The sequence below is a fragment of the Eleginops maclovinus genome, chromosome 15, assembly GCF_036324505.1.
Source record: "Eleginops maclovinus isolate JMC-PN-2008 ecotype Puerto Natales chromosome 15, JC_Emac_rtc_rv5, whole genome shotgun sequence".
Lineage (NCBI taxonomy): Eukaryota > Metazoa > Chordata > Actinopteri > Perciformes > Eleginopidae > Eleginops > Eleginops maclovinus.
The window spans coordinates 6,272,662-6,285,395 of record NC_086363.1 but is presented as its reverse complement, the minus strand read 5'-3'; the positions used below and the strand labels follow the sequence as shown (position 1 = coordinate 6,285,395).

Here is a 12,734-nt window from a genome sequence, read left to right as displayed (position 1 = left end):
TTGGCACTAAATAATGACATATTCATCTTCTGTTTAAGCCCTTGTCTCTTGCTTGGTATTTATCATTATTATTCTGGCTACTCAAGGGCAACTGAACATCATCGCAACACTAACATATCATCCTACGTCAATACGTTGAACTTTTTGGCAAATCATTTCTTATTTACAGTAACAGAGCATCTTATCATTCATTTATGGTCTGTTTTCTTTCCACTTCATGAATATAAGACCAGTATTCACTTCGCTTTTAGCTCTGTTTTAGTCTCTACAAACTCATGTGGTAAATATGTGACTGTTTTGCTGCTAAATGCCACATTATGTTAAACAGCTAGTTGCTAAATTTGTCACCTTCCTGCTTGGCGCTGGGCAGGTAGTGTAGGCATATATCCCAACTGTTTACCTTAGGAAGGCTGAGATGCTAGCATTTTGAGCCTTTTTGGCAACAATGCAATGCAGCATGCTTTGTAACCCTGCTGCTTGCTGCAAGGCAGGTTGTGTGTATTAGGTTTATCAGATCTTTTGTTGAAAACAGCTGGAAAAAGACCATAAAACCTGAACAGTAAATTGAAAGACGCTGCATTTCACTTCACACAGTCATTTGATCCATGGTTAATGTAGAAATATCGATGTTTGCGGCTTTAAACATTGAAATACAACATAAGGTACACATAAGTCTAACTGAAACATATTTCTTCTTTATTTTTTCCTAGCATCGAGTAGCTCCACGTAGGAGTTAACATAGGAGAAATTAAACGTCCAGGACGCCAAACCAAACTTGAAGCCTCCCCCTTTATTTCAAAGCTCACAAGTAGGGATTACAAAATTACAGTGCTTCAATTGCAAGAGTTCAAGGAGTAGTAGGAGAAGAGTAGGAGAGATGACAGACCAGTTAAGGAATCTTGAGTCATGCAAAAAGGTGTGGGAGAAGGCCTCCGTTATAATAGCACCCTTTGTGGAGAAAAAAATAAATCCATTTGTCCGTAGGTCAGTGCAAAAATAGTAATGAATATATGCATACAAAGAAAATAGATATATATTTATATACTGTATATACTTGACCGTTGACTACAGACACAGAGAAAGATAGACTTGTAGAGCAGAGTTTCCATAGTAGCCTCCGAGCCTAAATCAGAGACTCTTAAACAAGTCTAGTTGTAACGAATGCACAAATATGACAGCTTGGTATTGTTCTAGCACAGAACCGTGTTTTGCAAATAAAAAGGAGCCGATGGTTCTCCGAGCTGTCGGGTCAGGCTACGACCTCTAGAGAAAGAGCAGTGTGGAGAAAAAAGAAAGCACCATAGCGTCTGCGAGTGTGCCTCACAGACCAGGAGCACACAGCATGCTTCGTTTTCCAACCAGAGAGTATTGTACAGTACGACGGTTACATTGTTCAGTCAAATTGCATACAAAAGCCGTGTGCCGCTGCAGGTGTAGGGGCCGGCAGGTGGGACAAAAAGGTTCATTTTTCTCATATAACATTGGCTCTCTCTTTTTTCTTTTCTTTGCAAATCACTGAATATAAACGCACAAGCTACAAACGTGTGGTAAATGGTTATTACATACCTTTTTTTGTATCATATTCAAATATATTGTAGAGCACCAGTAGACACCAATGACAACAGCAACAGAAATACAAAGTGAGGACACGTCGCCACACACATTTTTTCTTTTCTTTGTCGGTAATTCACACGTTAAAAAAACTCACTTCAATCTGAGGCCGCAAACTGTTATTCATGCTCCAAATGTTTGCAGAGACCTCACAAAACTATTCTCATGGTCTTCTTGGTAAAGGAAAAACCTGTTACAATTTCATTTTGCATAGCATGAATTTTCACATGAGGGATTTTTGAAGCTTATTGTTGTGAATGTTGGTGTTGTAAAGCCTCACCGACTGTATTTGTATTCACTACGCTACACTCCTTGCGTTTCCTTCGTCTTGCAGACAGACATACACGCGATCACTCTCCTAACGTTTGGCTTTCAGATGCGCTTTTGAAGATAAAATGGTTCACGGAGGATATGGCAAAAATAAATTGTAGTTTCTTGGGTGCTTTGACAGTGATTTTGTTAGCCCTGTGCTTCATTTTAAGTCTTTGTTTCCATGCAGACAGTGGAGAGCTGCACAGAAACCAGAAGAACCTATGAACATAAACCGGAAATTAACATCATTTGAGAGGAGACTGCTTCAAAACAGCTTAGTAAAACACCTGACGAAGCTTGTTTTAATCTGAATTAGATTTTAAAACTTCAGTCAAAGGGCTACATTCTCCTTTATGTGTAAGTGAAATTCACAGCCCTCTAGGTGTATCAAACGAAAGCCAATTTCATCAAAGATCGATGTTTTTCAGCCTTAGACAAAGATTTTTTTCTCAGTCGCTTTCTCAATGTTGATAAGTGTTTTCTCTATGTTTAAATGCTCTTTGCATGTACGCACATGCACACAGTCCTCTACAAAATGAGGTCTTTATTCTGTGTGCTGTTGTTTGTTAGACATGTGGTTGAAACCCATGCTTTTTTAGTTTTAGGAAGGCTGAAATGCTAGATTTGCAACTATTGTGCACTTTAAGTAGCATTTGCAAGTTGAGAATGTTTTGTTCTCTTCATATCTATCTTCATATTGTAGTATTAGTCAAAGTGAGTATATTCAGGAGCAACAGGATGAGAGTTAGCTTTGTGTGCGTGCATCAACTCTTTACTACACTGCTGTTTAGACTCTCTTCGAATGCCACCTCGAGATCAGAGTTACATAATTAGCATTGTTACCTCATTGTTACCTTGCTTTTAATGCAATGTTCTAAAACCCTGCATATTGAGAAGGAATAGCCGAGAAACATATTTGTAACACAGAGATCAAGAGGAGCAGGTTGCTTTTGTCTGGGAGTGGAATTTAAACCTCGACGTGTCTTGCGTCTGTCTGCACGTGATGGTGTACCAGGCGCAGGCCCACTGGTGACACATGAATTAAGGCATTGATAGAGGCACTAGAACAGCACGTGACAGCAGCGCTCGCCTAAGCAAGGCAGAGGAGCTCACTTAACTATAGCTTGGTGTCAGCGAGCTGCATAAGATGAGACGAGGGTCACGCTGCTCTACTGTACCGCCACCGTCACACTGCACCGCAACCCTGCGGGAGGAGGCAAACATTTGTTTGTCTGCACCTCAAATCTGCTACCTTACAATGGACTAAATCAAAGCTCAAAATGTAGGGCATTGACACAAACAAATGCAGCTACACAGGGGCTCTGTGAGTCTGTTACCACAGAGTTGGCTCATAGATGAATGGGAGCGAAGAGAACAGAGGAGACAACAGAAGCAGGCAGTGAAATTCCTCCATTCTGTTACATTAAACATCACCAGTAGCCCCGTTTTACAATATTCACTCATTATTTCAAAGTGTTCTCTGCCAGCAGCCATGCATAAAAAAGCTCTTATGGCTGTTTGGCACTATTTGTATATATATTGCTAAAATATATGCATATGTGGATGCAGGAATGGCAAAACGAAGAGCAAACACATAAAATATGAGTTTGTGGATCTGATGAATTCCATAAACCCCACAAGCTGTACTTAAAAAACAAAAAAAAGTATATTTTCTCAAACCTGTCTGCGCCAAATATAACAGCATAACTGTATCCACCATAACCGTATCGAACTGAACAACAGTAAGTACATAAACATCAAAATGTTTTTTTCAGCAAAGAGCTGGAAATGTTTTGTAATCATTACCGATATATACACATAAGATCAAGGTGTCGGTTGCATTCCACTCTGAATTTATTGCACAGTAAGCCGCTGTGGGCTCGTCATGGTCACCCCCATAAACCCCTGTATAAAAATAGAACAACAACATTAACACACCGAACAAGTCTCTATCTTTTTTTTTTTGACAGGCACTGCCATGGCCAACCCCGCCTGAGTCTGCAAACAGAAACTGTGTAGCACAGTGTGAGCTTTAAGAGTTTCTCTTGTCAGTAATTGCCCCTAAGCACAGAGACTATCTCTTCCAAACCGATTTCCTGTTCCTTCATGTTTGCTCTTCATCAGTAGCACTGACCGCTTCCCCCCTCTAGCTCCATCTCTGCCTCGTCTTCTCCTCCGGGACTTCGGCCGGGTCCAAACAGTAGGGATTTTTGGCATTTCTCATCACCATTGACACAGAGCTCTGGCACTCCAGAGAGTCCAAAATGAGCGTGAGGAGATTCAAGAAGAATACAGCAGCTCTCACACTCCGAACCAGCCTGGAGCAGCCGGACTCTCTTGAAAAAGAAGATGAGAGTGAGTACAAGTGTGAGCGTCTAGTCGAGTGGGTTAGCTTAGACGACGGTTTCCACACCAATCAGCTTTGGTGTGAGGATTCGTGGCGTTATTCCGTTGTTCAGGTCCTCTTCGAACTCCAACAGCTGGCCCATGAAGTTGAGGTTCGGGGAGATGATGGGCCTCCTGGTTTTCACAAACTTGTAGGCGTCTGTCATGGTCATCCAGGTGTGCTTCATCAGGTAGGCGATCACGATGGTGGCTGAACGAGACACGCCTGCCTGGCAGTGGATCAGGAGGCCCATTCCTGCTTGGTGTGCTTCCTCTGCAGAGAGGAACATGGGAACTGTTAGAATATAATCTGATAAATGCCTCAGGGGAAGTTCATGGTGGTACAGTAAACTCTTCCTTTGTCTGGTTCTGGTTAAATAAACAGTGTTTTGTTACAGTTGATTGAGCATATAGAGTAAAAACTACTCTCTACAGAACCTCACCTGTGATCCCATATTTCTTAATCAATATTATAATTTTCTCCGGATTATATTTGATTTGTTGAAACAGATTTTCCAAATCACGATGCAACCTAAACTTGCAAAATGAGTTGATTGCTGGTTTGTACATTCATAATTCAAGAACTATAGAACATAGTATTTTACGTGCATATATGTGTTACAAGGTAAACATAGACCAAACATATTTTTTGAAAAAACATATTTTCATTCCTTAAAGTAAGATCAATCAAAACAGGCGTAGTGGCATTCAGCCCTACATCATCCATTTTCTATCAATTCACTACTCATGTCTATCCAGTACTCATGTTTTGACCAAAAGAACCCTATTGCAGTTCAGAGACAAGAGTAACAGAGAGAACTCCACAACGTTTAAGACACTTTGAAAACGCTTCAAAGTTTTATCACCACAGCTGTCTCTGCCCTCATGACTACGTTAGATAACAAAAGAAAACACAGACGTATTGACATCAATATCTAACTCTCAATTATCCTTTGGTTTAATTGCTCAAAGCTCTCAAGCAGACATTACATTGTCCTTAAGGATCACAAGACAAGAAGTTTGGGAACCTTTAGCTTACACTTTTGCAGTGAAAACAGTGAAAGTTTTCATACCGATGAATTCAAACGCCTCCTCGAAGTACTGCCGCAGGTTCTGCTTGTTGCTGTCGGTGGCGGGCAGGCGCTTGTAGACGAAGAGGCCCGTGTCGTAGTGGAAGAGTGGCAGGTGGGTGGTGACGTTCAGGATGAAGCCGATGTTGAAGCGCTGCAGCATGTGGATGTCCTGAGCGTCCTGCTCGTTCCCCAGATAGAGGAAGGGCAGGATTGGCGTCAGCTCTGCGTTCTCTATGTCCGGCGTGGAGGGTAGGAAGTGAGGTAGCGGGCCAGCAGCAGCACCGTGGTCCAAGCCCTCGTGAAGGTGCAGCGAGTGTTCACACAGGTTCTCGTGGTTCTGCCTGAAGCAGCTAAGGCCTCCTGTGAACACAAACAGAAAGACCTTGACGTAAGCTCAGAGTAAACACGGTGCTACGCTTTGTGTTTGGTTAACAGAGGAAGCAGGAAGTCAAATGATTTAACTCAAACGTTTATAAAACTGTCAAACAAATACAGCTGCAAGGAATGTCATATTTTATCATCTGAAGTTTCTATTGTAGTTTTCAAATGTAGCTCAAAAATATCTGTTGTGTTATTTTAAAACTGGTCATTTGCATTTATGTTATGGTGCTGTGAGTTTGCTGTACATGTAATACAAGTGCGTGGCTCACTGTGTGTCAGCCAATAGTTGTTTCTGAAAGGTTTTATACCAACACACATAAATCGAAGACTATGCGATAAAATAAAGACATTTTGGGGATTTTGGAAATAGTTACATCTATATTTCTTCTGTATTTTTGCAGAATTACCTGGTTTAGACGGAACAAATAGCAAATAGCTGTGTAGCTTTCAAATGTCAATGTTATGAATGAAACTATTTTGTACAGCCCTACTTCTTAATTTGGATGATTTATGGATAATTTTTTTAACCTCATTTTTATGATTTACTTAACTTGGATGATTTTTTTATCCTGTCCCCTCCCTAATTGGAAATTGGGCCTTGTTCTCCTTGGTTAACGCATGTTAAAACACTGTCAGGTTATAGGTTCAACTCCCAATGGAGCCCCCCCTACTAAAAATACATGCACTTAAGCTTCTCTGCACCACATGGCACACGTTACAGGCGAGTAGGCCAGTAAGCTTTGCATACACGTCTGATTAGAGAAATGACAACTGGCTTTAACGAGCTATGAAGCACTAAAACATGAGAGAAATCTCCAACTCCCAGACTCCACCAATGAAATTTGGTTGTGATTTGAATGTCTCCATTTGGATATAACATCAATATTAAAGGATCTGCAGTGTTTTCCATTTGCAGAACTTATTTTAAGAATGACAAAATAGCTACTATAACAGTTTCCATCTGCTCAACCTTATGAAACACCCTCCCTTGTTAAATTGCAAGTAAATAGATGTACAATAAATGTTTAATATACTTTGCACTGGACATCTGCACTTCTCCAAATAACTGGTTTTCACCTGTTTACAGTGATGCTGAAGTTTCCCTTCACCACAAGAGTTGTGGGGAGGGGTGGAAAGTGTCAGACACACACATACAGAGAGAGAGAGAGTATCAATTCATGTATTGTTCATATTGCAAGAGTTGACATCATGCCATGTGAGGTCATCGCACAACTTCCCCCCTGGTGACCGGCAGGTGGGTTTGCCATAAAAAAGCCTGATTGTTAACTTGAACAAAGACATTCAACTGATGCTATGCCGTAGCTATTATATAGATGTTGTGGTAATAATCACCCATTAGTAAATAAAAGAAAGGGAAGTATTTATAAGCTGACAACGTTGTCAACAAGACATTTGAGGGAATATCCACAGAAATTGCTACGTTTCTTTGCATAAGCTTTTGTTTATTAACCATCTTATAGTTTGACGTTTAGAAACCTGTTTTTGTGCTCAAGGTTACCGTTATTATTTCATTACAATATGTTTAGTACCCGTACACACTTTGTACAGAAAGATGCAGGTTACAAGATCAGAAAGTCTGACAGCCCCATATTACCAAAACGTATTTTTCTTTATTTTTGATCGTTAATAAAATACAAATTTCGCCTAAATTTAAAGCAACAATAGATTGTTTGGCTCTTACAGGCAGTAAACATTTATCACCAAATAAACCTGTTGGGAAACATTGGTGGAAGTGTGCAATTTCCATAAAATAGTCTGGTAAATTCCATTTTGGCTGTTTTGGTCTCCACCCACTCCTTAGTTATATCTAGCTCTTTAACTGTTAAATGCTCCAATTTGTACGCCAGATAGCAACTATCTTTGTCTGTCATTTAGTGTGGGGGGTGTTTTATAAATAAATACTTGCAATACAATAACTTTGCAAGCCCTTAAACCAAACCAATGAGTCGAACAACCTCCACAAAATGGAAAAACCAGGTGAACCAAGTCCAGCCTCGACAAAGCGACTGCTAGCAACACATCTAACTTCCTGTATAGAAACTGGTTTTGTCTTTTCAGGCTCATAAATAACAGTTTTCATACTAAACTGAGATTCAAAGATTCTCCAGAAGGCACATATTGCTGTGGGATGGAATCTGTTGAGTGTGACCGTCTGTCTTTAACGCCTGTCCAAACTCGAAGAGAAAAACATGATAACTTGTCTATCACTTTCATAAACCACATGCTCAGTTCCTGCTAAGAAATTACCGCCTCTGCCTCGCAAAGGCCTCTCAACACCACAGACCTGATGTTTCCAATGCTTACACTAAGCCTTCCAGCACCACTGACATGTTGTTTATGGCAATTGTGACGGATTAAAGGTAACCTATAACTGCTCTCTGTTGGAGGATTGTGTGTTTCCAGTGTAGCACCCAAAACAGTGTTACGATAAAGCATGACTAAGGCATGCTGGTAACTGAGCAAATAATGGAGTCAATTATTCAGCAGCATTCATAAAAGCATGTTCCTATTATATAACAGATAGAACAGCTTGAAATAATAACAATTCCTGACCTACTTCACCTAGTTAGAGAGCTCTCATAGATCAAAGGGAAATAAATGAATCATCACTTCATTTAAAAGAAATGTAAAGTATATCAAAAGCATTCGTTCAACGCATACATCATGTGCTCTGGGCTTTCTTTTTCAAATTTTGGAAAGAATTTCACCATTAAATGCACAATATGTAATTATTCTGCCATAGGGGTTCTCTCAATCAAAACAAAAGATGGATTGTTGTGGCATCATGAAGGAGGTTGGCATAATGGGAGTTGTCTTCGCTATCATTGGCTTTGAATTTCTTCCACTTAGAAATCCTTCAGTTTTCAGATTTTAGGAGGAGCCAAATTATTGGTAGGTCTCCAAAACAAATACACATGGCTGTTAAGACTGATAAAAAAACACTGAATAAAGCATTTACAAGTGAGAAATCCCAGTGGTCATAGTACAAAGGGGCTGCTAGCTAAATGGTTACATGTATTCAGCTTGCGTCTTTAAGTTCGGCTTCGGTCTTAAGCCCTTCAAAAGGTTTACATTTATAGTTAAAAACAAACCAAATATTACGATTGTACCATGAAAAATTGTCCGTCCATGTAATAAATCGCCATCAAAGTCGACAAAATGGAAAATCGGATCGTCACCTTGATCAAAATCACAGATCTCTCCAAATGTAACTAATTGTTGCAAACATTAGGTCTGTTCTACAAGTTTTTTGGACCATTTAATGCAGAAAATGCTCATTATTGTACATTATGAATTACACATCCAACTGTTTGGATTATTTAGGCCACAATCAGACATTTAAATGGGGACACACAGCAAATAGCGGCCATTCCTGATGTGAAATAGAACTTCTAATGTACATAACAGTCAGGCTGAGTCATTTGAGTCACACAGCGGATAGGATGTCTTGAATTTTGCAAGAATCAAATCAGGGTACAAAAGAGAAAGCCAGTCTGCCTCTTTCTCCCACTGAGGCGGGCTTCACACGAACACAGCTACAGGATCAGTGAATAAAGACGAGCATCCATCAAAGCACTCAGGAGGACCAGAGGATGAAGTGAAGAAGAAGAAGAAGAAGAAGAAGAGATCAAGGTGTTGTGATCTTACGGTTAGATGTTGTCTGGGAGGCATTTGGAAAACACTCACAGCCCAGCCCCCAACACGACTTACTGCTCCAGCTTCAAACACGCACACACCAAAGATAGAAAACATGGCTGTGACCCAGCTATCTCAATAGACTTATGCCTTATTTACTAACAGCTGCTTCTGGCTTCCTGCGAAATGCTTAATGAGTGTCATATAGAAAGCTGGTGAGGAGCGTGTGCATATGTTTATGTATGCGGGTGATTTAGACAGAGCGTGCATTGCCTTAATTATGCAAAAGCTGCTGTATGTGGTATCTACTGTAATACTTCAGTACAAAGCACCAAGGGTGTTAAAACTACAACTAGTGTTTACAGGCAATATCATCTGCAGAGCTGTCCTCAACCAAAGATATTTGTATTCCCCTTTTCGAATTTTGTATTTAATCTACAGATTCAATCTTGTGTTTAGCAGAGACGTGACGTTAAGTTCCTTAAAATAATGTATTTCACGTGAACAAACTTTTTAAATCCTTGAATGCTTAGTAAACAAAGACCAAAACAACAAATACATCGACCCATGATTAGGAGGGGGCTGTCCTAATCAGTTGACCAACACAATAAAGTTCAAAGTTAACAGTTATTATACTACCACATTGGTACTTCAGATGTCTGGACTGGATGTCTTTACACCCTCCAGAGTCAAACTAAAGCCCTATCCCTTATTTGTTATGCTATAAACCCTTCCAAGTCTTGACAAACCAACTGAGGTGTTACCTTTGAGGATGATGGGGTCCTTGCCCTCCCTCCTCAGTGAATCCAGGACCACGTGCAACGGCTGGGAGAACGTCAGCCGGTTGGGTTCGATGGTGCTCTCATCGTAAACCACAATCTCTTTGGAGAAGATGCCCTTGTAAGAGTCCTTGCCCTCGCGGCAGGAGATGAGGTCTAGCACCGTGATCTTGCCCTGCTGCAGTCTCCGCCGACTGATCTTGTCGGAGCAGTTAATGTGCACGGCCCCCCGGATGTGGCTCTTGTTGTACTCCATGAAGGGCCGGCAGTCGATGATGACGGGCATGGGCCCCACAGGGTGTCCCATGGGGCAGCGGGTCACCCGTTTGGCCAGCTCATTGGGGTGGATGACCCTCACGGTGGACTGGGCCCTCGGGGTGCCCGAGGCGAGACTGGGGGTGCTAATTGCTTCATGGCTGCTGACCATAGGGGTGGGGGGCCCGGCATAGCTGAGGTTGGGGCTGCTGGCGCTCACCTGGCTGTGGTTGAGGCTCTGGTTGTCCTTCTCATAGGTAGTCACTGAGCAGCAGCTGGCACTGCTGCATCCACACGACAACGAGCGCGTGGAGCCCTTGGATGAGGGCATATACGTTACAAGATTGGCCGTCGCCCGGATCTTCACCACGGTGGTGCTAATAACGGTGTTGTCGCTGCTGCTGGTGGCAATGGAGTCCACGTAGCTGGTGTCCAGGCGCAGTTGGAGTTCCTGAGGTCGGATCGGCCTTGGCAGCGCCACCACAATTCTGTCGTCAAGAGGAGATGGAGGCATGGGGAGGCCGAGGGCTGGACGTTTACGGAGAAGTCAACAAGCCGCTCTGTGGAGACAGAGAAGACACAACAGGTCAGGCGAGGAAGGAAATCCTGGCAAATGAACAGTTTGGCTCAATGGATGCATCCACTGATTCAGATCAAAGCTATGAATGAAGGTGCTGAGTGCACATAGGCCGGGCTCCTGTCTGTTTGATCAACATGCAAACTATTAAACTGCCGCTGAACCAAATATTAGTAGTGTCAACACCTGCAGGGCAACACCCAACTTGGTGGGAAAATGTAGGCGAGACAGACTGGCCACTAAGAATAAACAGTGAAATCATCAGAGAGTCTCGTGTAACTGAATCACTTTGAGGGTAATTAATATGAATCACCCTCCAGATACTGTACTCTCTCTGTGTGTGTGTGTGTGTGTGTGTGTGTGTGTGTGTGTGTGTGTGTGTGTGTGTGTGTGTGTGTGTGTGTGTGTGTGTGTGTGTGTGTGTGTGTGTGATTGATGTTTGAATATTTCATCCCAACTCTGGTCTGTCTGATCCAAAGCTTTTATAACAAGAGAGAAAAAAAGATAAAATACTGCATCAACGCTACGCCGCAGTTCGGTCTCTCCCCCAACTGGACAAGTCAGGGTAAAAAAAAAGAGGGGTGGCAATTCCTTTTGATCACCAGCCTGAGCATTTTAAAAGCATGTCATCCCGGAATATTATGTAAAGACACCCGCGGAGCTCTGCCTGTCCCGGCCATTGCCGTGCTTTAGGCACGGTGCACTTTCAGCTTCAGCAGAAATCATTCATGGCCAAATTCATTGAAGAAACCGGCATGAGAACGTGCCGAGAATGTGATATGGCTTTTTAGGACGAGACGAACTGATCAGATGAGCTGAACACACCGGAGAAAATTCAATCTCACACCGGCGTACTAAATGAAAAAATAAAACATATACATGCGATGGTTGCGTTTTAAAAGGTAAGGATTGTAACTTTGTCGCAATGGTGGGTTGTAATAAACATAACAGCTGTAAAAAAATTAAAAAGATTAATGTCATTATAATAATAATAATAATAATAATACACCTATAATAAACAACTAATCCGCTCAAAATGGTTGCAGCAATTTGCTATTCCTCTTCATTAATTATAGAATAAAATCCCTATGACGGTGCATCACAAAACAACTTCTGCTTTGGACACTAATTCCCAAACTTGCCTTTTATTTCTGCTTACCGGTGTGTGTGTCGCGGTGCACTGTAGACGGATTTATTATCCCCGCTCCCTGACAACGTTGCCTCCATTCAGTCCGTCCCTGTGTTGTGGATCGGCAACATTTTTTAGTACTTTTACCCCCGCTCCCCCAGAAATAATATTGAAGGAAGTGTGCCAGCCTACAGAAGTTGCGCAGCGGGATTGACGCGACTGTGAGCCAATGCGCGGCTTCATTAATATTAAATGTGATGCTTTCTGTACAGTGAGGTCCGGCCCTGCGAGGGGAGGGGTTTGGCTGAGATGTCTGCCTCTGTGGCTGCGTGGAGAGGAGGAGAGGGGAGGGGAGGGGAGAGGAGGGGAGGGGGATGTCGCCTGAACTGCCTTCAGTCCCACGAACAAGGCAGGGATGATGTCACTGGCAGCCAATCAAAAGTCTCTCCGGGAGGCTCGAGGAGGAAGACACGGTGCCTTCACGTGCTGCTCGTAATTTTTTTAACGCACAGTCAAATTGAGCTGTATTATAATAGAGCGACTGTGTGCTGCTGGGGAGGAAATATGTTAACTAA

General features: G+C 42.1%; 1 protein-coding gene across 3 annotated transcripts; it reads right to left on the bottom strand.

Annotated features, from left to right (window-relative positions):
• Positions 1-770: 770 nt before the first annotated feature.
• dusp10 (dual specificity phosphatase 10) lies at positions 771-12,379 on the bottom strand. 3 transcript variants are annotated; one of them, XM_063902482.1, is made up of 4 exons: positions 12,173-12,379; positions 10,184-11,013; positions 5,348-5,741; positions 771-4,582 (listed from the first exon to the last, which is right to left on the bottom strand). In XM_063902482.1, the coding sequence occupies exons 2-4, from the start codon at positions 10,965-10,967 to the stop codon at positions 4,312-4,314; spliced, it is 1,449 nt and encodes a 482-aa protein (XP_063758552.1). In that variant the 5' UTR covers positions 10,968-11,013; positions 12,173-12,379; the 3' UTR covers positions 771-4,311. The 3 variants fall into 3 exon arrangements, with proteins under 3 accessions (XP_063758552.1, XP_063758551.1, XP_063758553.1); XM_063902481.1 differs by having other exon boundaries at positions 12,190-12,379; XM_063902483.1 differs by having other exon boundaries at positions 5,382-5,741; positions 12,190-12,375.
• Between the last annotated feature and the right edge of the window lie 355 nt (positions 12,380-12,734).